Source organism: Lethenteron reissneri, chromosome 27, assembly GCF_015708825.2.
Source record: "Lethenteron reissneri isolate LAM-NWPU_2019-01 chromosome 27, ASM1570882v1, whole genome shotgun sequence".
Classification (NCBI taxonomy): domain Eukaryota; kingdom Metazoa; phylum Chordata; class Hyperoartia; order Petromyzontiformes; family Petromyzontidae; genus Lethenteron; species Lethenteron reissneri.
Window position 1 is genome coordinate 3,583,901 of NC_083805.1, and position 25,855 is coordinate 3,609,755.

Below are 25,855 nucleotides of genomic sequence, written 5' to 3' on the forward strand. Positions count from 1 at the left end.
ATTCCCATAGATATAAATATTGCAAAGAATCGAAAGTTCCAAAATCATTCACGACGTCACGACCGGGGCGCGCCAGAGCAGCGGCCTCCATGCAACATGCGAGGGGAGTTGGGTGAAGTTCGCGCACGGGTAAGGGGCGAGGGGGGGGGGAGAGGGGGGGAGGAGGGGGAGGAGAGGGGGGGGGAGCGGGAGGAGAGGGGGGGGGGGAGCGGGAGGAGAGGGGGGGAGCGGGAGGAGAGGGGGGTAGGAGGGAAATAGGGGAGGTGGATGGGAGGAAAGGGGGGTAGGAAGGAGAGGGGAGGGGGATATGAGAGGGGAGGGGGATATGAGAGGGGAGGGGGATAGGGGATAGAATATGGGGGGAGGGGATAGGATAGGGGGGAGGGGGGAATAAGGGGGATGGAGTGGGTATCGGAGAGGGGAGGGGGTGAGAGGGGATGGGAGGAGGTAGAGTGGTAGGGTTAAAAAGGGGGTAGGGGGATAAGGGGGTGGGGGGGAGGGGTAGGGGATTCGGGTTCTGTAGGTTGGGGAGTTGGAGTTTGGGGAGGAGGAGGGGGAGGGATTGAGTCGTTAGAGGGGATATGGGGGGACGAGTTTTGGGATTCGTAAATCCACTTGTAGTGAAACAACACACGTGTGTGTGCGTGCAGTAGTATAGGTTTAACGATCAATCGATCAGAAATGGTTTACAATCACGAATCACCGCCGCGCGTTGAACGTGCGTTTTTAGAATCGATCGTTTATCCGATTCGTATGATTTTAATATATATACTTTTGTTATCGTTCATAACCTAATATATTTTCATAGCACTAAGATGTTTTACATGCACCACGAGGGCAATAATAACAATATCAATAATCGGTTCGTGACTTTTTTCAATCTTGACGAATCGTCAAAATGATATCGGATCCGATCAGCGGAAAAATCGGGGTGGAGGTGATCTGTGTGTGTGACCGGAGCAGTGGCGCAGCGGTTAGCACACTGGCGCTACGGAACCCGGCGACCTGTGTTCGATTCCCGGCCGTGGCTTAAAACTGTGGCGTGGTTACTCGCCCCACGTACGTTGCGCCTGATGATTGCTAAACACATCATTCACCGCGTGACAGAGAAGCGCCGATCTCAAAGTGACGGTGATGATGGTCAGCGCCCTGATCGGCGACACGAGTTCGATTCCCGCTCACGGCCAACACCAGTGACGATTATCTGAACCGGTCATGGGCCTCCCCTAGGTCTACTCGGCCTTGAGTGAGTACCTGGTGCGGTGTGTAATCATCACCACTCGGAAGACAAAGACGGCCTGGCGTGGTGCTGGCCACCCACCCCTTTGCGTGCCGTGCCGGCCTTCATAGGTGCTCGCTAACAGCACTTGCCCCAACATTCTGTTGAGGCTACACGGAAGATCTTTGGAGAGAAAATGCCAAATCACATGCTGTCGAAGCATGCTGTCGAGGAGGGAGGGGGGGGGTTGCACGTGCTATGCGTTTAGCAATCATCAGGCGCGTGTGGCACGTATAACGGCGGCTTGACGGCTATACTCGAAGGGTGACACGTTCGGTAATGTTTGGCAGACAGCTGTGGACCCGAGCTCCCCTCCTGCGAGTAAACGACGCTGCCGCCTGTCGGCACGGAGCAACGCGTGACGTCGAGCAGTGACGCAATCTCTGGCCTGGGTTCGACCTCCTGGGTCTCATCAGCCAGTCGGGCTCCGGGCGGCCTTCCTGCCTCGCGTGGGGGAGGGGGGGACCGACGGCAACCAACTCCCGTGGCGAGTCAACGTGCGAGAAGAACCCTTGTGGTGTGTTCAGTAAGGGCTGGGGGGGGTATGTTGGTGGGGTGAGGTGGTGGTGGTAGGGGGGTGGAGGGGTTTAGATGCCGCGACGGGAGATCAGTCGCTCAGCGCCCCGGAGCCCGGAGCCTCCCCGGTGAGCGTGTGCCAGCGCTCGATGCGCTTGTCTTTGTTCTTGAGACACTCGAACCAGTGCTTCAGACGTTCGCCCTTCGCGTTGATGCCCAGCTCCACCCCGCCTGGGGAAGAGGGGGAGGAGGAGGGGGGCGAGGAGGGGGAGGGGGGGAAGGAGGAGGAGGGCGAAGAGGAGGAGGGGGAGGACGGGAGGAGGAGGGGACCGGAGTTCAGAGAGGGTTCAAGAGGTCACCAGAACGACGAGCGCCTCCGATCAGCGTGGTTGGTTGCAAGTTCATCACACCTACAACGAACGTGCTCACACCTTTGCAGACTTTTGGGGCAAGTGCTAAAACTAAAACCATTTTTATTTTACCAGGCAAGGCCGACTGAGCTACGTAGCTGTTTTTCAGAAGCGACCTGGCCACAAATGATCGCTCAACCAAGTGGCTTATTGCATGGGAATTTATAGCGGCTAAAATACTCAAAAACGCGTGATGTTGATTGTAAATGTAGAGGAGAAAAATCCACGCGAGTAGCAGCGCCTATGAAGGCCTGGCACGGCACACGAGGGGGTGGATGGTCAGCACCACCACGCCCGACCGCTTTTGTCTCCCCAGTGGCGATGTTTAGTACACACCACACCAGGTAATCATTTGAGGCCAAGTCGACCTAGGGGAGGCTCAGAACCGGTTCTAATAATCGTCACTGGTGTTGGTGGTGGCCGTAAGCGGGAATCGTAACTCGGGTCGTCGGGTTCGTAGCGCAGTGCTCTAACCACTGTGCTCTAACTACTGCGCCACCGCTCACACCTCGCACCCCCCCCCCCCCGTAGCTCGCTCCACACCCGGCATCAAATCAATGTCACAGTGTGGGGGGTCAATGGGCTCATGGGAGGAGGGGAGGGAGGTTGGAACGATCTCCCCTACCCTTACCTTGCCCACTGCCCCACTCTGGAATTCAAAGTCAAGAGGTCATCACGGCCGTTGGATGTAAGAGTTGACCTCTATGGCTGGTGGTAGTGGGGCGGGAATTGGGGGGGGGGGGGTCACTGACCGATGAAGTCGTTTGATTTCCCGATGTCGTAGTCCCACACGGTGACCTCCAGCGTCTTCTTGGCGAGGTCGCTGTGTTTGATGTCAAAGAAGAATTCCTGCGGGACACGGAGAGGAGACACGGGGAGACACGGACACACAACCAACAAAGATCATACAGATCCACCCTCCCCACTCCCCACCCACGGTGCATCACATGGGACACCAGCCCCGCCAAACTCCCCCCCACCCCACCCACGACCCCTTGACCCCCTTAGGGTCCCCTGGACTCTTTACTCAATGTCCCTGCACCACTCGCAGACTCCCCTATAGCTCGCCACGCACGCGTCGCTTGGCGAGCCGGGACAAACCGAGAGGTTCCACCTCTTTTAAGGCTTGAATGGACCTATGGGTGGGGGGGGGGGCCCAGAATGGACCGGTTCGGGTATATTCGTCACATATCTGGTGCATTTGTAGAGCTCGCCACTGCCCCCCCCTCCACCCACACCGTTCCCAACCACGTACACCCATAAAGCAGTGAGACATGTGAAAATAAGTGGGGGTGGCCGGGGGGGGGGGGGGGGTGCGGTAGTTCCGGCAGTTTCAAGAGTTGCATGAGTTGCGGTAGTTGCGAGGGCCGGCTCACCTCGTTGAACTCGGGGTTCAGGGTCTTCTTCTTGATGCTCGTCTTGCACTTGGCCTTCTTGCCCATGTCGGGTTTCAGGTGCCTGCGGTGGGGGGGGAGCAAGGAGTGGGGGGGGGGGGGCAGGGAGTGGGGGGGGGCAGGGAGTGGGGGGGGGAGCAGAGGGGGGGGGGCGAGGAGCCCGGCTCGGTTGCTCTGTGCGAGCTGCGTGCCCTGCGCAGCCACTACGGTGGCGATCGTGATGGCCACGACATCAACAACAACAACAACCTTGACGATGATTGCGATGACCATCACCATGGCAATGACGACGACGACGATGATGAATGTGGCCATGATGATGATCTTCTTCTTCTGTCGTACGGCTGCTGCTGATGTCGATGCAGAGCAACGACTACAATGTCACACGCACGTGGTCAAGCCCAGGTGATGATGATGGTGATGACGATAGTGGCTACAGTGGTGGTGATGATGACGATGGTGGTGGTGATGACGATGACGATGGTGGTGATGATGACGATGGTGGTGATGACGATGGTGGTGATGATGACGATGGTGGTGAAGACGATGGTGGTGATGACGATAGTGACGATGATGATGATGATGCGGCCGTTGCTCACAGCTTCACGAAGGGGTCCGAGTATCCGTTGGCGTCCATGGCGGCCAGGTGAGCGCAACGCAGCACGGTGACGAGCAGGCCGGCCTTCTGCATGCTGTAGCGCAGGCCGATGAGAACACGGCCCCTCTCCTCCTGACCCTTCTCCTCGCTCTTGTCTCCCTGGGACCCCGGTGGGGGGGGGGGGGGGGGGCAGGGGGAGGGGGGGGTGGAGAGTCGGAGGAGGGTGTAACGGGTGCGGGTTGAGGGGGCGCACTCATTGATGTGGGGGGTGGGTGGGTGGTTGAGTGTTTGGGGGGTGGGTGAGTGTTTGGGGGGTGGGTGGGTGAGTGTTTGGGGGGTGGGTGGGTGAGTGTTTGGGGGGTGGGTGGGTGTTTGGGGGGTTGGTGGGTGGGTGGGTGAGTGTTTGGGGGGTGGGTGGGTGAGTGTTTGGGGGGTGGGTGGGTGTTTGGGGGGTTGGTGGGTGGGTGGTTGAGTGTTTGGGGGGTGGGTGAATGTTTGGGGGGTGGGTGGGTGGTTGAGTGTTTGGGGGGTGGGTGGGTGAGTGTTTGGGGGGTGGGTGGGTGTTTGGGGGGTGGGTGAGTGTTTGGGGGGTGGGTGGGTGAGTGTTTGGGGGGTGGGTGAGTGTTGGGGGGTGGGTGGGTGGGTGAGTGTTTGGGGGGTGGGTGGGTGAGTGTTTGGGGGGTGGGTGGGTGTTTGGGGGTTGGTGGGTGGGTGGTTGAGTGTTTGGGGGGTGGGTGAGTGTTTGGGGGGTGGGTGGGTGGTTGAGTGTTTGGGGGGTGGGTGGGTGTTTGGGGGGTTGGTGGGTGGGTGGTTGAGTGTTTGGGGGGTGGGTGAGTGTTTGGGGGGTGGGTGGGTGAGTGTTTGGGGGGTGGGTGGGTGGGTGAGTGTTTGGGGGGTGGGTGGGTGAGGGTTTGGGGGTGGGTGGATGAGGGTTTGGGGGGTGGGTGGGTGAGTGTTTGGGGGGTGGGTGAGTGTTTGGGGGGTGGGTGGTTGAGTGTTTGGGGGGTGGGTGGGTGTTTGGGGGGTTGGTGGGTGGGTGGTTGAGTGTTTGGGGGGTGGGTGAGTGTTTGGGGGGTGGGTGGGTGAGTGTTTGGGGGGTGGGTGGGTGGGTGAGTGTTTGGGGGGTGGGTGGGTGAGGGTTTGGGGGTGGGTGGATGAGGGTTTGGGGGGTGGGTGGGTGAGTGTTTGGGGGGTGGGTGAGTGTTTGGGGGGTGGGTGAGTGTTTGGGGGGTTGGTGGGTGGGTGGTTGAGTGTTTGGGGGGTGGGTGAGTGTTTGGGGGGTGGGTGGGTGAGTGTTTGGGGGGTGGGTGGGTGAGTGTTTGGGGGGTGGGTGGGTGAGTGTTTGGGGGGTGGGTGGGTGAGTGTTTGAGGGAGGGCGACAGGGCAAGCGTCACGGCTGGATTTAAGTCGACGGTTGTCTAAGTTGGCCACCCGAAGGATATGGACACACCAGATACGCTACTGCTCCCCACTACTCTCAATGTGTGTGTGTGAGTGCACACGAAGATAAAGACGCCCCGTATTGCCTTTACATACTGGTAGGGTAAGTGCTGTTCGCGAACCCCTTTGGAATACCGGCACGGCACACGAGGGGGTGGGTGGCCAGCACCACACCTGACCCGCTTTGTCTCCCAAGCGGCGATGTTTACACACCGCACCAGGTACTCATTTTAGGCCGAGTCGACCCAGGAGAGGCCCAGAACTGCTTCAGATATTCGTGGCCGATGTTGGTGGCCGTGATCGGGAATCGAACTCGGGTTCGCCGGGATTTCGTAGCGCATCGCGCTGACCGCTGCACCACCACTCGGGCACGTGTGTGCGACACAGATAAAGATCCCCATATAGTCTTTGCGTGTGAGTGCGCACGCGCGCACACAACAACAACAACCGCCATTCGCCACTAAGTGGCGGTGACGTCACCACGGCGCTTGTGCCGGGCTAGGTGCACGTTGAGGCCACGTGAAGTGCCGGCAGGAGGTCACGGGGCAGACCCAGCAGGTGCCACGGGTCGACTGACTGAGATGAGTGGCTGATACACCGCCTGTGCCCCCTACTGTTACAACGCGCACACACACACACGCACGTGTCTCCACTCACCTCTTCCTCGTACAGAGCCATCCCACGCGCTCCTCCCATCCCAGTGCCGCTCCTGCGAGCAGACTGCGGAGCAGAGAAGTTCACCATTTGATTGTGTCCGTCGCGCTTGGAACGTAAGAGGCCAACATGAGTCTCGTTTGGAAGTTAATGGGCGAGTGAGTGAGTGAGTGAATGAGGTAGTGGAAGAGTGAAATTGGCGGGTGAATGAGTGAGTGAGATGGTGGGCGAGTGAATTGGCGGGTGGGTGAGTGAGTGAGTGAGTGAATGAGATGGTGGGCTCGTGAATTGATGGGCGGGTGAGTGAGTGTGTGAGTGAGATGGTTGGATGTGATCGCACGGTAAATCTAAAAACACTGCACAAAACATGAATCGCTCTCAAACAATACATTCCCTGTAGGGCCAGTTGAATCGGGCGGACCACTTTAAGACTGACCATTGCACAAATACAAAACAACAAGTTTGGAATACGATATGGGGAAATCTTTGTCCCGATTGCAAGCCTCCAAACTCTTATCCGAAACCCAACACTGGACAGATCATGGCTGTTAATGATAATTAATTCGATGTAAACTTCAAGACGACACCGTCTTTAACTTCTCGCAAGTGGCGAAGGCGCGTGCCCATCTTACGGGGACCTCACCCCTATTGGGGCTCATCAGCGCTACTTTTTGCCCTGCCACCACCTCCCCTACCCCCCACTGCTGCCACGACGTTGACCGCCGCAGACAGAAGCTACTCACCGGGAGTTGCCTCTCCAGACAGATGTTGAAGTTTTTAGCTTGGTTCGCCTTGAGCTTCTTCAGGGGGATCCGCGTCTCCCCGATGAACTCGTTGTGACCGAATTTGTCCTCGTCGCACACGGACACCCTGAGCGGCGGCGACGGAGGAGAGGGCAGCGCGGGGCGAGACACGGGGTCGCGGCGTTACAGACGGGGTCGCGGCGCTATCGGAGTAGACCGTAAGGCCATAACATCTTAAACCGTGGAGAACAAAAATCTCGATTTTGCGCAAATGCTTCAGGATGCAGGGACATACTTTATGAAATCCGCACATTTGGTAGCAGTTTCATGGTGTCAGGGACGGGTTCACGGTCTCAATGAAGGGGTCACTGTGTCAATGATGGGGTCAAAGTAGCAATGCTAGACGGGTGGTAACGGGTTTAATGACATTTATATTTACACGATCTAACCCAAAAAACACTCTTATGAGCAATGATAGGGTCACTGTCAATGACGTGGTCACTGTGTTAATGGTGATATGGTGAGGTCACGGTGTCATTGACGGGGTCACTGTGTGAATAGTAAGGTCAGGGTGTCAGGGACAGGGTCACGGGATCAGGGACGGGTTCACGGAGCATCATTTCCGGAGGATTCTGGCCGGGGATCTCGCACGGTTTCACCGCCCCCCCACCCCCCTCCCCCGGGCACCGTAGCGTCTTGCGCAGCATGTCGTCGTCCGTGATGCCGTGGTAGGTGAGCGTCTCGTTCCACACGGGGTGCAGCGTGTTCCGCAGCGTCTTCGTGCGCAGTTTGTTCGCCTGCGGGGACATTTCGTTTTTTCGCAGCAGCAACAACAACAAAAAATCTCACGGAGACAAAAAAAAAATCCCCACCCTCCCGGCCGTGGTGCAGCCTCGTCAACGAATTGTTTGGAGCGGGGTGCTGGTAACGAGCAGCTTGCCATGACGGCCGGCACGCCACACGTGGCCAGCACCACAAACCGGTCCGCCTTTGTCTCCTCGGCGGCGATGTTTACACGCCACCACAAAGGAGTCCCAGTGCCGGTTCGGACATTCGTCGCTGGTGTTGCCCGCGAATGGGAAATCGAACTGCGGGGGGTCGTGTCACGTTCCAATCGCGCGGCGCGCGCCAGACCCCCCCGCGCCACTCCTCCGCGTCGACTGTGACCTCGGCCATAGCCTGGACCCTGGACCCGAGCTCCGTCATTAGGTCAACCCAGACTTTACTGCTAATCTCGAGCCCAGTCCTAATCCTATCGCTAATCCGATACGTGGCCGCGAGCTCCGGCACGGCTCACGCTCGGCCAAACGGTGACGCGCCTGCCCCCCCCACCCCCACGTGGCTTTGCCAGTGTTCCGTGGTGAGGTGTCAACTACCTCGCCTGGTCTACGGGAGGTCGTCGGTTCGATCCCCGACCCTGTGATGCATGTTGTAATTTTGGAGTGTGCATGTCTCCAGAGTTTTCCCCCTCCACGTTTAGACTCGGCGTGTGTCGAGATGATTTGGCTGCTGCTCTAAATGTCCACGCGATGAGCCGCTTAGTGGTGCTGTCATTTTCTGGTCAGGTCGCTTCTGAAAAAGAGCTACGGAGCACGGCGAGTTTTTTACCTGCTGGAATAATAAATAAATAAATAGCCCCCGCAACGGTTTAATTGACTCATCCGTTATTGTCACGCGGGGGAGGGGGGAGGGGGGATCACGCTGTGACACTTCGTGTCAAATCATTACAACCTCCCCCCTGCCAACGCCAACTACGCCATCACCCGTGCCATCCCTTCCAACTCTGCTCGCCATCGTCAAACAATCGAAATCGAGCACACTCTCTCCCCCATCGCCTGTCCCTCTCCCATCGGCCCCTGTCATCTTCGCTCGCCATCACCCATCGCGATCAGCCATCCCATCACCCCCACCCCCCACTACTGCCCAACATCATCACCCATCACCTCCGATGATAAAACCCTGCACTCACATCGCCAGCGAGTTTCCTGCCTCCTCCTCCTCCTCACCACTCCCCCCTTTGCCAACCTCATCGCTCACCTCCAGCCCAGACCCCCCCCCCACTCGCCCCCGACTCCCCCCTCGCCTCCCCCCCCCTTCGCCTCCCGCCCCCCCCCCTCGCCTCCCCCCCCCCCTCTTCGCCTCCCCCCTGCCCCCCCCCTCGCCTCCCCCCCCCCTCTTCGCCCCCCCCCCCCCCGCTCTCCCGCACCTTGCTCGCTCCGGGCAGGAGATGCAGCTTCACGTAAGGGTCGGCGAGACCGTTTGAGTCCATGGGCTTGAGTCCCTGCTCGCGCGCGCACACCAAAGGCAAAGACAAAGATCCCCCCCCCCCCCGGTATAGCCTGTTAAATGGGCAAGTGCTGTTAGTGAGCACCTCACACTCACACACGCTGGCAGCCGGGTGGTGAACGTACAACCGACTTGCTGATTTTTACGATTTACGCAAATGACGATATGCAAATGCCATGCAAATGAGACGCTGGTGTTGCACGGGGGGGGGGGGGGGCGCTAACGGAGCAAAAGCCACCGAACGCCCTCGTGGTTGTGAAAGCGTAGAACGTCGGGAAACCATCCACACGAGGCGCTCCGTCGTCTGCTTTTCAATTATTTGTGTGTGCAATGAATAAGGGCCGTTTCCCGAAACGTCGCATAATTTTTACGCGTTTCCTTTTAAGGCAACGCGCGCACACACACTGTCGTTGTTGACGAATGTGGTGAGTGTTTTGTTTGTGATTTCTTTTATCGAACCGTGACGAATCATCAAATGGGTGGGGTGTGGTGGGGTGGGGTAGGTGGGGGGTGGTGGGGTAGGTGGGGTAGGTGGGGTGGGGTGGGGTGGGGTAGGTGGGGTGGGGTAGGTGGGGTGGGTGGGGTAGGTGGCTAGACATGTGCGACAAAAAGAGCTTCACAGCTCTACGGATTCTTCCAGTCTAAATCAAGATTCCGATTTCTGGAAGCTACTTTACGCACTGGAATATTTTTTTGTTTAATTTGTTTGCAAAATAAAACGGCTGCTTGCGGTTGCGGATGGTCTTCCCACGATCTCCCCACATCCCAGAGCATCTTTCTCGTATCTCCCGGCCCTCCATCCCCCCTGATTTCCCGTGGCAGATTGTGTGTGGGTGTGTGTGCCAGCCGCGTTAAGATTTCACGTCGCGTCAAAGACGTGGGGGGAGGAGGAGGAGGGATTTGGACGCCGAGACGCGGGGCAATCGATGGCGAGACGAGGACACGGGGGGGGGGGGGCAGAGACCCCTGGGTGGAGAGAAGGAGAATTATACGAATACGAATAAGTAACATAATCAATAATATCAACATTTTAACTTTTAATAACAATGAAAATGCACGCCAATAATTCTTTGCGGCCCTTTGTCAAATTCACGGCAGCAAGGAGGCTTCCTCCCCGCGGAGTGGGTCACGGTGGGGGAGGGTGGGGCTAGGGGAGGAAGGGGAGGGGAGTGTTTGACCGGCGTGGTGAAGTATGGTCAAACTACCCCCTACCGCCCACGGTGCCGGACGGGTAACAACCTCTGTGATGTTGCTGTGTGCAACCCCAGGGAAGAATCTAACTCGAATGAACGGGGTTCAGAGCCCCATTAAGTCAACCGCAGCGCCGCCTTTTAGCGAAAATGCCAACATCGTATAATAATAATAAGAACGATAACAAAAATTCCATTCATCAAGAAATCTCAAGATTATTTTGTCTAGGTAGGGTGCCGCTACATTGGGATGTTTGGCCGCTTCCATTAACGGCTTCGGGTGGGCGGGAGGAAACCCCATCCATCACCATCACCACCACCTCCACCATTACCCCCCTCCACCACCCCCACACTCATCGTGTCCATCCTCGTGGTTTATTGTTCCACCTCCAACTACGCGGAGATTTTACAGGCGCAACTCAAAACAGATGGATTTTTTTAAAAATCCATCGCTTGCACAGCAACCGCTTGGCCACATCGCAGGCCGTGTCTGCGTCGCCTGCTATTCGCCAGACATCGAGTGTACGATGAACCAGGCTGGAGCCGGCTTAGCTTTGTTGCTACTGAAAAATAGCTATATAGCTCAGTGGGCCTTACCTGCTGAATAAAAATAGTTTAGAGTAAATTGGCAAGTGGGTTAAAGCTTGGGGACTCCCACCGCTACAAAATACGTCTTCCCAACGTGGAAGAGTAGGCCAAATCACTCTCTAGAGGGGGCTCTCTGGAACTTCCCTCGCACCTTCGATTAGCACGGCTGGCTACGTACGGTGCGAAAAAAGTTCCACATGCATACGTGAGCGTCGCTCATCCGCCCACCGCTGTTGCTGAAGGGCGACTTCCTCCGACTGCCCAGTAGCGTCAATCCACTCAACCCTCCTCCACCCAACCCACTGCCACCACCCAACTCGACATTACCACATCAGCAACACCGCTGCGTGCCACCGCCACCGCAGGCAGCAGCAAATCATTTGTCCGCAAAACTGGCGCAGGAGGGAGTGGGTGACGAGGAGGAGGAGGAGAAGGTGCCACCACCGCCATCACCTTGCCCTTGATGATGGTGCAGTGCAGAGCGTTGTTCGCCTGTTCGTAGAGCAGAGTGAATTCCAGCGTGCCCAGAGTAGCTGCAGTACACGCACACACACACGCGCACGCACACAAAGACAAAGATACCCCGTGTAGTCGCTTCAATAAACTGTTGGGGCAAGTGCTGCTATCGAGAACCCAACGGCACAATGAGGGGGTGGGTGGGCAGCCCCAGGCACGGCCGCCTCCGCAGTAGCGATGTTTACACACAGCACCAGCGACTCGCGGTGGCGAGGAGATGTTAACTACCTCGCCTGGTATACAGGAGGTCGTGGGGTCGATCCCGACCCTGACGCCTGCTGCTGTATATTTGGAGTGTGCGTGTTCCAAGGCGTCGCCATGCGTGACAATCCAAGTGGAAATATATTCTCCATTTCATTGTACAGATGCCAAACCGTGAACAGAGATTTAGCAAAAAGGGATCAAACCATCATGTATGTAGAACTTCTTTCGCACCGTACGTAGCAAACCGTGCTAAATCAGCATAATCATCGCGGTCCCACACACGCGGCAGCGAAGAGAGTGAGGGAGCTTTGTTAGTGGGGGTGGCGGGGGGGACGGGGGGGGGGGTAGGAAGTGGTGGGGGGGGGGCACGAAGGTGTAAATCTGCCGTTCTTTATCTTTGTGGGAGGCGGAGGCGGCGCAGATGACATTTTCCATTTCAACAGACACATCCACGTGTGCACACAGAGATCTCCCCCCGTGTAGCCTGTAACAGACTGTTGTGAGCGAGCACCTATGAAGGCCGGAACGGTACACGAGGGGGTGGGTAGCCAACACCACGCCCGCCCGCCCGCCTTTGTCTCTCCAGTGGCGATGTTTACACACTACACCAGGTACTCATTTGAGGCTCAGTCGACCTCGGGAGGCCCAGTACCGGTTCAGATAATCGTCACTGGTGTCGCACACGCACACACACACATGCGTGCACACTCACAAACAACACACCCCCCGCCAATTCCATCTTCACCCATGCGCCCAGCATCTCATTAGACGTCTCTCGCTTTGATTATTTAATAAAGGCATCCTCGCATTAATTAGAGCAGGAATCGTAGCGGGAGCCCCACTTGAAGGTGCAGAACAGGGGCAAGACCACAGTCATTCCTCCACTCGTACAGAGTGGAGAGTACAGAGTCTATAACCAGGAGTCGACAACAAATATAACAATTCTAGATTTGAAGCTTTCGTGACTGCAAGGATTCATACTCTTAGTTTTTTCGGTAAAATCACGTAGGTAAAAAAATGAAATTAAAATTAATAAAAAATATAACAAGTTCCTTCTCCCATTGGTGGAAACGAAAGCGCGTGGGACTCAATGAAACCGACACACACGCGCCTTCTCTCATTGGTGGAAACGAAAGCGCGTGGGACTCAATGAAACCGACACACACGCCTTCTCTCATTGGTGGAAACGAAAGCGCGTGGGACTCAATGAAACCGACACACACGCGCCTTCTCCCATTGGTGGAAACGAAAGCGCGTGGGACTCAATGAAACCGACACACACGCGCCTTCTCCCATTGGTGGAAACGAAAGCGCGTGGGACTCAATGAAACCGACACACACGCGCCTTCTCTCATTGGTGGAAACGAAAGCGCGTGGGACTCAATGAAACCGACACACGCGCCTTCTCTCATTGGTGGGAGCGAAACGCGCGGGGCTGCATTGTCATGAAATCACGATCTCCCCGCCGCTCTATTACATTTCGTGTATTGCCGTGACCCTAATCCCGACCCTAACCTTGACCCCCCTCGCGCTGAGGTCAAGATTACACTGCACGTTATAATGGGGAAATATAACGGGCGTGTACTTGCGCTAATGGAGGTCGCTTCCAGCTAACGGAGCTCACTGAGAGCGAATGGAAGTCGCATTAGCCGACCTATCTTTAGGAGTATATCCAGTCTAATAGATGTACGTGTGTGCGCGTGTGTATATATACCGTCACCTGTGTCTGTAAATGTGTTACGACCGAGAACCTATGTACCAAGGGTGAGTGGCGGTGCGTGAACATCTGTGAAAAAGAGCTTTATAACTCATCAGATTCCTCCAAGTGTGAATACATATTCTAATGTAACAGATGAAGGCGCAGCCCTGCAATTGCTGGCCGACGTCACTGCTGACAGAAGAGGCCTCCTGCATGTAACTATGTTGAACTTTTTTCGCACCGTACGTAGCCAACCGTGCTAATTGGAGGTGCGGGGAAGCGCCACACAGCCCCCTATAGGGGATAGTTTGGCCTACTCTTCCACATTGGGCAGACGTCTTCCGTAGAGGTGGGAGTACCCACACTTTACCCCACCTTCCAACTGGCTTTCAACTAAACTACAAACTAAACTATTTACTTGACCATGTAAGGCTCACTGAGCTACAGTATATAGCTCTTTTTCAAAAGTGACCTGGCCACAAATGATAGCTAATCGAAGTGGCTTATCAATGTTGGACATTTATAGCAGCCAAAGACTCTAAATGCGTGCTCCTAAATGTGCACAGAAAACCGGAGGAGCCGGAGAAAAATCCAAGTGACCACGGGGAGAGAGAGAGACACCGCAAAGTCCAAATATACAGCAGGTGTAGTCAGGGGTCGGGATAGAACCCACGTCCTCCTGTACACCAGGCGAGGTAGTTAACATCTCCTAACCACCGTGATGATGATGAGAGAGAGAGACGCAAACTCCAAATATACAGCAGCAGGCGTCAGGGTCGGGATCGAACCCACGACCTCCTGTATACCACGCGAGGTAGTTAACATCTCCTAGCCACCGTGATGATGATGAGAGAGAGAGACGCAAACTCCAAATATACAGCAGCAGGCGTCAGGGTCGGGATCGAACCCACGACCTCCTGTATACCGGAAGAGGTAGCTAACATCCCAGAGTCACCGTGGCGCCCCACATCACAGACTTTACTGCGATGTACCCATGCATACATTGTTGGGTGGACAGAGGCGGGGGTGGGGTACAATATTGAGGAATCGTGTTCATTGTTTCAGGTGCCGCGCCTGGAGATCAGACGGAGTCAAACCCCCGTGTACAGCACTGCTGCCCTTCACCGATGTTGGCCAACGTGTATGCACTTGCCCCGGCAGGCTACACTTCTTTACGGGAATCTTTTGCTGTTGTGTGTGTGTGTGCCACGATTGAGTTGCTGTGTGTTTGTGTGGTGCTGGTCACCGCATCCCCTTCGTGTGCCGTCCCGGTCTCAAATAGGTGCTCGCTAGAACAGCATTTGCCCCAAGCGGTAATGCTACAGGCCATGCGGGGGATCTTTGTCTGTGTATGTGTGTTTATGTATGCGTATGGGTGCCTACTTGTGTGTGCATTTACTCTGATGTGTGTGCGTCTCGGATGAGTGGCCGTGTATGTATTTGTAGATATGCTGTATATATATATATATGAGTATATTAATGCCATACAAGCATTCATTCCAAACGTCTGAGGAGCGGTGGCGCAGTGGTTAGCGCACTGCTCTGCGAACCCCGTAACCCGGAGTTCGATTTTCCCTCCTTTGTATCGAGGTGTCCGGCCTTAAAATGAGTACCTGGTGCGCTGTGTGAACATCACAAACTGGGGAGATAAAGGCGGTCAGGGCTCGACTATTTCCACTCGTGTGCCGTATCGCCTTCAAAAGGTGCTCGTTCACAGCACTTGCCCCAATAGTCCGCTCAGGCTACACGGAGGATCTTTGTCTTTGCCTGTAACCCAGCGCTGTGAAGGGCTCGGGTTGGTGGCTCACGCACGGATGTTGTGAAACTCCCTTCCCGTGAGCGTCGAGGAAGTGCCCATTTACTCCGGGCTCGCCAGCAGAAGGGAGTACAGCAAAGTGTGGACTGATCGCCATCCGTTTCCATCTGTACGGGGGAACGAGTCTTGCCCCCTCGCGCAAGGCGCGGTTTTTCTCCGGGTGCTCCGGTTTCCTCCTTTGCGCTGCGGTGGCTAGTAGATGTTAACTACCTCGCCTGGTATACAGGAGGTCGTGGGTTCGATCGCGACCCTGACGCCTGCTGCTGTATATTTGTAGTTTGCGTCTCTCTCTCGCGTGGATTGTTCTCCGGGTCCACCACATTTAGAAACGTTCAGAGTATTTGGCTGCGACAAATGTCCACGTGACGAGCCACGTCGTTGAGATATTAATTGTGGCCAGATCGCTTCTGGAAAAGAGCTACATCGCTCAGCGAGGCCTTAACTGGTAAAAATAAAAATGTTATTTTCTCCCCTTCCACGTGGTGTCATAAACACACCTCATCATTAATTGGGAGGGCTGAAAACATCTTTATATATTAACAAAAAAAAAAGTAGCAGCAGCAGCAGGACCCTCCTGAATAAGATTCACGAGACTCAGCGCGGTCCTCCTGGATATTTCGCAGAATAATTTTCCTGTTATTTTACAAATCACCAATTTAATTTATTCCGTCGCGGCCGAGTGACTGAACCTGTGGAGTCGCCCACCACGGAGGAGGGGAGACGGTCCTCACCCCATCCCTGCGCTCGCTACCCCCCATCTCGTCACTCTTTCCTCATCTCCCAATCATCTCCCCATCCTCGATCCTAGTCGACTGTAGGAGACATGTTGTAGATGATGATGATGATGATGATGATCTATAACATGGATTTACGTTTGTGCAATATCTTCGATGTCCCACGTGGCAACAGTCATCATTATTTTGGTTAACGATTTCTCTCTGCTTCATTGGTTTTTGTTTATTTTGTGTCAAAAAAAATTTGGTTTAGTTTTTTTTTTGCTGACCCAGGTCACGCTTGCAAGGGGAAAAAAATCCGCTCCACTCCAGTCTCGGATTTAGCACGGCTGGCCCCGTATGGTGCAAATAAATTAAATATCCATACATTTTTCTTGGTCCTTTCGGTAAAGTCGCGTAGAAGGGAAATAATAAAATAATAAAAATATAAAACAATAAAATTCTCACGACGTTTCGACTGCAACACAAGCAATCATCATCAGGTGTGAAATCCACAGCAAAAAAAAATGTCTTGCTTGTGTTGCAGTCGAAACGTCGTGAGAATTTTATTGTTTTATATTTTTATTATTTTATTATTTCCCTTCTACGTGATTTTACCGACAGAACCAAGAATATGAATCCCTGCAGTCACGAAAGCTTTAAATCAATATACATACATTGTTTAACTTTTTTTTATTTTACCACGTAAGGCCCCACTGAGCTATACAGCTCTTTTGTTCAGAAGCGACCTGGCCACAAATGATAGCTCAACAAAGCGGCTCATCACGTGGACATTTAAAGCAGCCTGACGCGTGACGTCGATTCTAAATGTGGAGGGAAAAACAGGAGGACCCGGGGAAAAGAAATCTACGCGACCACGAGGAGCGAGAGAGAGACGCGCAAACTCCGAATATACAGCAGGCGTCGTCAGGGTCTGGATAGAACCCGCGACCTCCTGCGTACCAGGCGAGGTAGTAAACATCGCGAGACCGCGACGCCCGGTACCACTGCCGTGTCACCAGCTGATTTCGCGTGCGTAGCCCGTGGTCTCTTGCGTGAACAACATAATTATGTTTTATTTTTATTATGTTATTATTTCCCTTCTACGTGACTTTACCGAAAGAACCAAGAAGATGAATCCCTGCAGTCACGAAAGCTTTAAATCGAAATTCAACCATCTATGTTTACGCTCCTGGTTAGTTTGAACATCCCACCCCTCCGTGTCTTGCACCTACCTCCACTACCTGTGGTCTGAGTCTCTACGTAACTCTATTGTTCTATGTCTAACTCTATGGACCTCTGTGTAACTATGGATATCTGTGAAACTCTATGGACCTCTGTGAAATTCTATGGACCTCTGTGTAACTCTATGGACCTCTGTGAAACTCTCTGGACCTCTGTGAAACTCTATGGATCTCTGTGAAACTCTATGGATCTCTGTGAAACTCTATGGATCTCTGTGAAACTCTGTGGATCTCTGTGAAACTCTATGGATCTCTGTGAAACTCTATGGATCTCTGTGAAACTCTATGGATCTCTGTGAAACTCTATGGATCTCTGTGAAACTCTATGGATCTCTGTGAAACTCTATGGATCTCTGTGAAACTCTATGTCTCTCTGTGTAACTCTATGGATCTCTGTGAAACTCTATGGATCTCTGTGAAACTCTATTGATCTCTGTGAAACTCTATGGATCTCTGTGTAACTCTATGGATCTCTGTGTAACTCTATGGATCTCTGTGAAACTCTATGGATCTCTGTGAAACTATATGGCTCTCTGTGTAACTATGGATCTCGGTGTAACTCTATGGATATCTGTGAAACTCTATGGATCTCTGTGAAACTCTATGGATCTCTGTGTAACTCTATGGATATCTGTGTAACTCTACGGATATCTGTGTAACTCTACGGATATCTGTGTAACTCTACGGATCTCTGTGAAACGCTACGGATCTCTGTGTAACTCTACGGATCTCTGTGTAACTCTACGGATCTCTGTGTAACTCTACGGATCTCTGTGTAACTCTACGGATCTCTGCAACTCTACGGATCTCTGTGAAACTCTATGGATCTCTGTGAAACTCTATGGATCTCTGTGTAACTCTATGGGTCTCTGTGTAACTCTGTGGATCTCTGTGTAACTCTATGGATCTCTGTGAAACGCGATGTAGCTGACAGCACTATTGCCCTGTGGACGTCCCTGGGATGGAGCTGCTTTGCTCAGTGGGGCCTTAGCAACTTAGATAACAAAAATTATTCAGTCTCGAGTCAGTGAGTGCGAGAGAGACATAAATAGATGGAGATAAAATCAGATTGAAAAATTATTACTCCCCCGAATTTTTTGTTCAGCTCCACCCCAAAAATGCTGCCTTTTTTATTCGCTGCTACGGCAAATATCGCACCTCCGATTGGCACGGTTGGCTACGTACGGTGCGAAAGAGGTTCAACACTCACACACAACAACATAGCGCACCTTCAGTGACGAGTGATATATCGGAGCCAATCCAGCGCTGCCTTCCCTTCCCGCCGACTCGCACTGACCGGCGTGGTGAAGTATGGACAGGCCAACTTCACCCAGCGATGGCATGGTGGGGGGGGAGGTGGGGGGGGTGGGGGTGGGGGGGGGGGGGGGGTGGGGGGTGGAGGTGGGAGGGGGGGGGTGGGGGGGGCTTCATCCAGCGATGGTTGGACAAAGGCGGGGGGCTATAATTTAATATCGGGTTTTTTTATTTGATTCCGGTAATAGGGGTTTGGGAAATCGATAGGACGAATAGAAGATGTATTCACGTATCCGTCGTGTATCTCACTTAGGGTCAGGGCTAATATTTACGAGCGGGTTAATTTTAGTTTTTATAATAAATGTGCCGAGGACACAGGGCACCGGGAGTAATGGTTTTAAGATGACACAAGCGGCGTCTCGTCATCATCGTCACGACCTGTCCAGTCCATCGAGAGATGCAACAAGAGGGAGATGTGGAGAGAGCGGGATATGTGGAGAGAGAGAGGAAGAGGGTGGAGATGTCGAGGGAGTGGAGGGAGTGGAGGGAGAGGGGGGAGATGTGGATAGATGTGGAGAGAGACAGAGAGAGACGCGAAGATCGGTGGGGATGTGGAGGCAGAGGGAGGATTTGGTGAAAGAGGAAGACGTGGGGAGATACGGAGGGAGAAAGAGAGAGGACGAGGAGGGGTGACGCGGAGAGGAGGGAGATGCAGAACAAGACTTAGGGGAGGAGTTGTAATCGCGGAACGGCGTGGGACGGTGTGGAGAGACGGCGTGAGCGAGATGTGAGAGACGCGCCACAGAGGGAGATTGTGGATCAAGGTGAGGAATGAGAGAGGAGAGATGGAGGCAGCCCCTTCCGTCATTACACCCCACCGCCCCCCCCATCCCCCATCCCCCACCCATCCCCCACCCCTCCCCCACCCCCTCCCCCCACCCCACACCCCCTCCCCCCACCCCCCACCCCCTCACCCCGGCCATAACTCGCGCCGCGTCACGCGTCGAGGTCACCGGTGGAGGTGAACCCTCCGCCTCCTCCCGTCACGCCTCAAGACTACGAGGCGCGCCATCGGGAATCAACACGGACCCGCATTGATCTTCATCCAGCAGTGGATAGAACATGCGATTTCATGATGACGATGATGGCACGCCAGAGAGAGAGAGGTGGAAACATGCAAAACTACCACGCGCACCCACGCGCATACACGCACACACACACACACACGCGCATAAACACACACAATTACGCACACACACACACACACGCGCACACACACGCGCACACACGCGCACACACACGCGCCCGCCGACCTGGGAATGAACACCGATCTATCGCGGGCGTCTCGGGATTATGAAAAACGAGGAACGCGCAGCAGCAGCAGCGGCAGCGGCAGCAGCAGCAGCAGCAGCGGCGACGTGGAGGCGACACGAGGCGAGGGGTGCCGCGGGGACAGACGCGGCCACGCGCCGCGCCGCCAGTCGGCGACTCGGAGCAGCGCGGACGCGGTCAAAGTGCACGGCACGCGGAGCTGAACAAGTGTGCGAGGAAGCAGAGTGACGGCGTGGTGGTGGTGGTGCAGGTGGTGGCGGTGCAGGTGGTGAACGTGGTGGTGGTGCAGGTGGTGGCGGTGCAGGTGGTGAACGTGGTGGCGGTGCAGGTGGTGGCGGTGGTGGAGGCGGTGCAGGTGGTGAACGTGGTGGTGGTGCAGGTGGTGGCGGTGCAGGTGGTGAACGTGGTGGCGGTACAGGTGGTGGCGGTGGTGGAGGCGGTGCAGGTGGTGAACGTGGTGGTGGTGCAGGTGGTGGCGGTGCAGGTGGTGAACGTGGTGGTGGTGCAGGTGGTGGCGGTGCAGGTGGTGAACGTGGTGGCGGTGCAGGTGGTGGCGGCGGTGCAGGTGGTGAACGTGGTGGAGGCAGTGGTGCAGGTGGTGGAGGCGTTGGAGGTGGTGAACGTGGTGATGGAGGCAGTACAGGTGGTGAACGTGGTGGTGGTGGTGGAGTTGGTGGTGGAGGCGGTGGTGCAGGTGGTGGTGGTGAACGTGGTGGTGGTGAACGTGGTGGTGGTGAACGTGGTGGTGGTGAACGTGGTGGTGGTGAACGTGGTGGTGAACGTGGTGGTGGTGGTGCAGGTGGTGGTGGTGGTGGAGGCGGTGGAGGTGGTGAACGTGGTGGTGGTGGTGCAAGTGGTGAACGTGGTGGTGGTGGTGGTGCAGGTGGTGGTGGTGGAGGCGGTGGAGGTGGTGAACGTGGTGGTGGTGGTGGTGCAGGTGGTGAACGTGGTGGTGGTGCAGGTGGTGAAAGTGGTGGTGGTGCAGGTGGTGAACGTGGATGGTGGAGGCGGTGAACGTGGTGGTGGTGGTGGAGGTGGTGAACGTGGTGGTGGTGAACGTGGTGGAGGTGGTGAACGTGGTAGAGTCGGCGGTGAAGGAGGGGGTGGGGGGGTCTAAGTGTGAGTGGGAGATGCACGCTGGGAATGACAATGAGAGACAGAAAAGAGAAACACGCGAATCAGAGAACACGGACGAAGACGAGACACCATCCCGGCAAGCGTGCCAACCGACGTCGGGCCAACGTTAGCATGTCTGGTTGGAACCGTGTTACGAACATTGACTGAACGTTCACCCAACGTTCACCCAACGTTTGCGCAACGTTCGCCCAACGTTGGCCCAACAACGTTGGCCCCAACTGTTAACCCAACGCTCCGCGTTCACTTGGGATATGGACCACGCAGAGCGCGATTTCTCGACAAATTAGAGAGATGCCGCTGTGGGCAATGGCGGAGCCAGGATTTTCAGTAGGGGGGGCAACCCCTCCATCAATGAAAAAGTGATAGAGGAGTTGTTAGTGAGTAAGGACTTGTCCCTCGCTTTTTATTCGACGCGTGTGCGGCGATTGCGCAGCCATCGATCGAGGGTCGAATTCGAACCGCGTCGTGTGATCGGCATCGCGCTCGCTGAAGGTGAATGCCTTCAGGGAAGTCGTGTGCTGTATACGCAACTGCGCACAATTCTGCGAGTCACTTGTAACTGCTTTGCCATTACTTATTGCCAATTATGGACTCAGACTATTGTCCTATCATCTCAGAGTCCCTGGCACGTAATAATATGCTACACAGTGGCAGTGGGGGTCGCAAAATGCCGATTTATTACTAATAAACCCCAATGATCCGATCGAAATTAGGGATTTCGATTGGATCAACGGGGGGGGCACGTGCCACCCCCCCCCATTGGCTCCGCCAGTGGCTGTGGGATTGATTGTGGCCGGACGCGTCACGGCTGGAGGGAGGCTGACGATGACGGATGGTCGAGAGTAATAACGGAGCGGCAGCAGCAGCCAAGGGATGGAACGCGTCGGTGTGAGGGCCGCGCGCGGAGGAGGAGATGGAGCGATACAAATCGTCGCGTGCTGCGGGATGCTCGGGTGGGTCGTTACATCACAGGGTAGTGAAGAGGCGGCGGCGACTTGGGCCGGCAATCATCCAGCAGTGGATTGACCATGGCCGACGATGATCACGATTCGAGTGAGTCAGATGTCACAGCAGATCAGTGAGAATTAAATGGTTGCTCGCTTTAGCCGACGGATCTCAAAGACAACAACCGCCTCCAAAAAGCCCAAACAATACAATGGGCGACGTTTCGGGCAATCACTCTTCTTCATAGCAGAGAGAGATGAAGCGACTCATAGTTGGAGACGGCACCCTTCAACATGTGGCAATAATATAAATAGCGGCGGACTGCTGCTGCTGATAATGATGATGATGAAACTTACTCCGAATAAACTCATCACGCGTGCAGGTTCGGAACAAGAATGCACAACGCAGGTTCGGAACGGCTCGTTTGAACAGAACACGGGAATCTCGGCCGGGAACAAACAGTGGCGAGGCGAACGGCCTTGACACCTCTCCCTTCACCCTCACGGCACTATGTGAGGTTTGCACATAGTCACATATTCACTTTAAGATGTTTTCTTGTTCATGTTTTTGTTTTTTGTTTGTTGCGGTTGCACCCGATTCAAGAGTCGAAATGTCTCACAGGGCTATACCAAATAAATGAACTTGAACTTGAACGTGTTCGTTCGGAGCAGCTGGGTTCCGTCCGCGACAGCTGATGCGAAAAGCCGCAAGGGCACAACTCACAACACTTGCTGCCAAAAGTCTGTGAAGGCTACACGGGGTGGATGGGTTGGGGGGGCCTTTGTCTTTGTATGCCACGTTCCACCGCCTGTAATCCCGCATTGTGGAGGCAGCGGAGAGGGGTTGGTGGGTCACCGCACAGAGGAAGTGCCGCGTATACCCCGACTCGCCAGCAGGTGGCGGTACAGAAAAATAAAAAGAATGTGGACTAAACTCCATCTGTTCCATCTGTATGGGATTTGAGTTTTGCCCTCCCCCACCCACCCCCTCGCTCGCACGCACACGCGCGTGGCTTTATTTTGTTGTTGTCCGGGTGCTTCATGTAAATCACTCCCCTCCACGTACAAATCACTCGTTCGATTGGCCGAGAACACCTTAATATGTAGAGGAACGCAGAGCTCGGCCAATTGTTGGTAAGCGCCGGCTTCTCACCACCGCGTGGCTGCTGCTGCTGCTCCCTTCCCGCTCGTCACTCCGCGAGAGCGAGCGAGTGCTACGCATGCAGTGTTACAGGTTGAGATTACTATTATTATTAACCTTTGATTGGTATTTGACCCTTAATTGAGCCCTAATTAATGAGAGATCTGCAGGCGGTTGACGTGGTGATCTAATTTTAACAATGATGCGACTCAAGAGTCTGAGCTGCAGGGCTGTGGGAGATGTCGTCTCTCTCCATGTGGATGTGTGCGCGTGTATGAAATATGCGTGCGGAGCGGCGGTGAAGTGGTTAGCGCACTGCGTTACGAATCAGGCTACCCGAGTTCGATTCCCGCTCACGGTGGAGAATATTCGCACGGTTCCATCGGTCTACCTGGGTCTCCCCTCTGGGCATCCCCTAGGTCGACTCCGCCTTAAGCGAGTTGCTTTGTGCGGTGCGTAACCATCGCTACGAAGGGAGACAAAGGCGGCCGCGCGTGGTGCTGGCCACCCACGCCCTCGTGTGCCGTGCCGGTTTTTTACAGTCGCTTCTCGCGAACGGCACTTTCCCCGACGTTCCGTCAGAAGCTATATGGGAGATGTATGCGCGTGTCCGCGTGCGCGTGTGCATGTGCCAAGCGCAGTGCGCGCACTCACTGCTGTCATCCGAGTCGCCGCTGTCATCGTCTCGATCCACGTCTCGCTCCGACTCGACGGGCGCGGCCACCGCCACCACCACCGCCACGGCCGCCCTCTCTCGCTCCCCCCTCTCGCGCTCCACTCTCTCCGCCTGAATCTGCTGGAGTCGCTCTCGTTCCCGCATCGTCGCCGCCGCCGCGTCTCCTCCGTCCGCAGCTCCCCCCGCGGCTCCCCCCGCCGTGACTGCCCCCGGAGCCCCCGAGCGGTTCATGGCTGCGGGGAAGGAGCAGGGCACGCGGGGGAAGTAGTCAGAGATCTGCTTGATGGGGCGGATGGGCTCCGGGCAGACGTCGATGGCCATGTGGTCCCAGATGCGGAGCTCCATCCTTGGGGCTCCGGCGCCGGCAGTGGTGGCGGCGGCGGCGGTGCTGGTTATCGTGTCGGGTGGAGGGTGGGTGGTGGCGGTGGTGGTGGTGGTGATGGTGGCGGTGGTGCTGCTGGTGATAGTGCCGCGTGGAGGGTGGGTGGGTGGTGATGGTGTAGGGCGCGTGGATGGGTGGATGGTGGTGGTGGTTGTGGTGGTGGTGGTGATGGTGGTGATGGTGGTGGCAGTTCCGCTGATGGTGGATGCGTGGTCGCCACGGTGGTGGTGGTACTTGGTGATGGTGGCAGTGCAAGCAGGCGGACTCGGTCCTCTCCTGCTGCGGCTGTAGAAGTAGCAGCAATAACAGCAGCAGCAGCAACAGCTGGTGCCGACACTGATTGATACCGACGCTGGTGACGATGATTGATGCTGCTCCTGGCGGAGAAGATGATGATTATAATTAGCGATGCTGAAACAATGTGGTAATAATTTATGATACCGCTGTTAATAATGATGATGATGATGATGACGACGATTCTACTCCTCTAACGGGATAGGATGATGATGATGCAGCTGATGATGACGATGAATTTGCTGCTGCTGATGATGATGAACGGTGATGATGATGATGATGCTGTCGATGATGTTGAGTGATGTTACTGCTCATAGGGAGTATATGACAATGCAGCTGTTGCTGGAATATCGGCAGCTGATGCTGCATATGCTGCTTCTGATGATGAAAATGATTTCAATTCCGATGATGCTGCTCATTCATACCACCGCTAATGACAAACATATTTGATAATGCTCCTGTGATACGGCGTATGCTTATGATGCTCGTGATGCTGATGACGACGAACGGTGATGATGATGATGTCAAGGATGCTGATTTTTGCCGCTGCGAATGACGGATTTGTTTAAAGGGTGTTGCTCTGGCCACCGATTGTGACGATGCTGCTAATACTGATGATGATGATGCTGCTGCTGATGCTGATAATAATTATACTGCTGCTGATGATGATGTTGCTGATTGACTTCTCCGCTAGTGGCGTAAATATGAGATAACGCTGTGGTTGTCATGGACGACGATACCGCGTGTAGCTGATGATAATGTTGCTGCTACTGATGATGCTGCTGATGATGATAATGTTGCTGCTGCTGATGATGATAATGCTGCTGCTGATGATGATGATAATGCTGCTGATGATGATGATGATAATGTTGCTGCTGCTGATGATGATAATGTTGCTGCTGCTGATGATGATAATGTTGCTGCTGATGATGATGATAATGCTGCTGATGATAATAATGCTGCTGCTGATGATGATGATAATGCTGCTGCTGCTGATGATGATCGTTCCCCGGTCTCTCGGCTGAGTTTGCGAGCTCCTGTCCCCGCGCCTGTTGATGGATGAGCCGAGGAGTCGGGATGAGCCGCGGAGTCGAGATGAGCCGTGACCCCCCGGACCGGTCCGCTGTGCTGTAGTGTCCCCGCGAAGAGAAACGAACCCCGGCTCGAACGCTCCCCCCGCCCACCCCCTTTGTCTCCGCTATCGCCTCATATTCATCTCTCTCTCGCCTCGCTCTCTCGCTCTCTCGCTGCCTCCCTCCCTCCCTCTCTCGCTCTCTCTCGCGTCGCTCTCTCACTCTCTCGCCCTCTCTCGCTCTCTCTTGCGTCGCTCTCTCACTCTCTCGCCCTCTCTCTCTCGCTCGCAAGAGAGAGAGAACGAGCGAGAGAGAGAGTGTGTGTGTGTGTT

The 25,855-nt window shown here is 55.0% G+C and overlaps 1 protein-coding gene across 1 annotated transcript; it reads right to left on the reverse strand.

Moving 5' to 3' along the window:
- Positions 1 to 353: 353 nt before the first annotated feature.
- On the reverse strand, positions 354 to 25,716 carry LOC133348374 (double C2-like domain-containing protein beta). Its single transcript, XM_061561142.1, has 10 exons — positions 23,753 to 25,716; positions 11,552 to 11,631; positions 9,241 to 9,315; positions 7,722 to 7,831; positions 7,035 to 7,161; positions 6,295 to 6,357; positions 4,199 to 4,356; positions 3,582 to 3,663; positions 2,958 to 3,054; positions 354 to 2,026 (listed from the first exon to the last, which is right to left on the reverse strand). Exons 1-10 carry the CDS (start codon positions 24,117 to 24,119, stop codon positions 1,887 to 1,889), a joined length of 1,299 nt encoding a protein of 432 aa, XP_061417126.1. The 5' UTR covers positions 24,120 to 25,716; the 3' UTR covers positions 354 to 1,886.
- Positions 25,717 to 25,855: the final 139 nt, after the last annotated feature.

Coding starts and splice junctions, on each gene's coding strand:
- LOC133348374 (XM_061561142.1), bottom strand. CDS start 24,119: ATGGAGCTCCGCATCTGGGACCACATGGCCATCGACGTCTGCCCGGAG. Junction 9,316..11,551: donor GCACCATCATCAAGGGCAAG/GTGATGGCGGTG, acceptor GCGCGCGAGCAG/GGACTCAAGCCCATGGACTC. Junction 7,832..9,240: donor TCCTGCCCGGAGCGAGCAAG/GTGCGGGAGAGC, acceptor ATGTCCCCGCAG/GCGAACAAACTGCGCACGAA.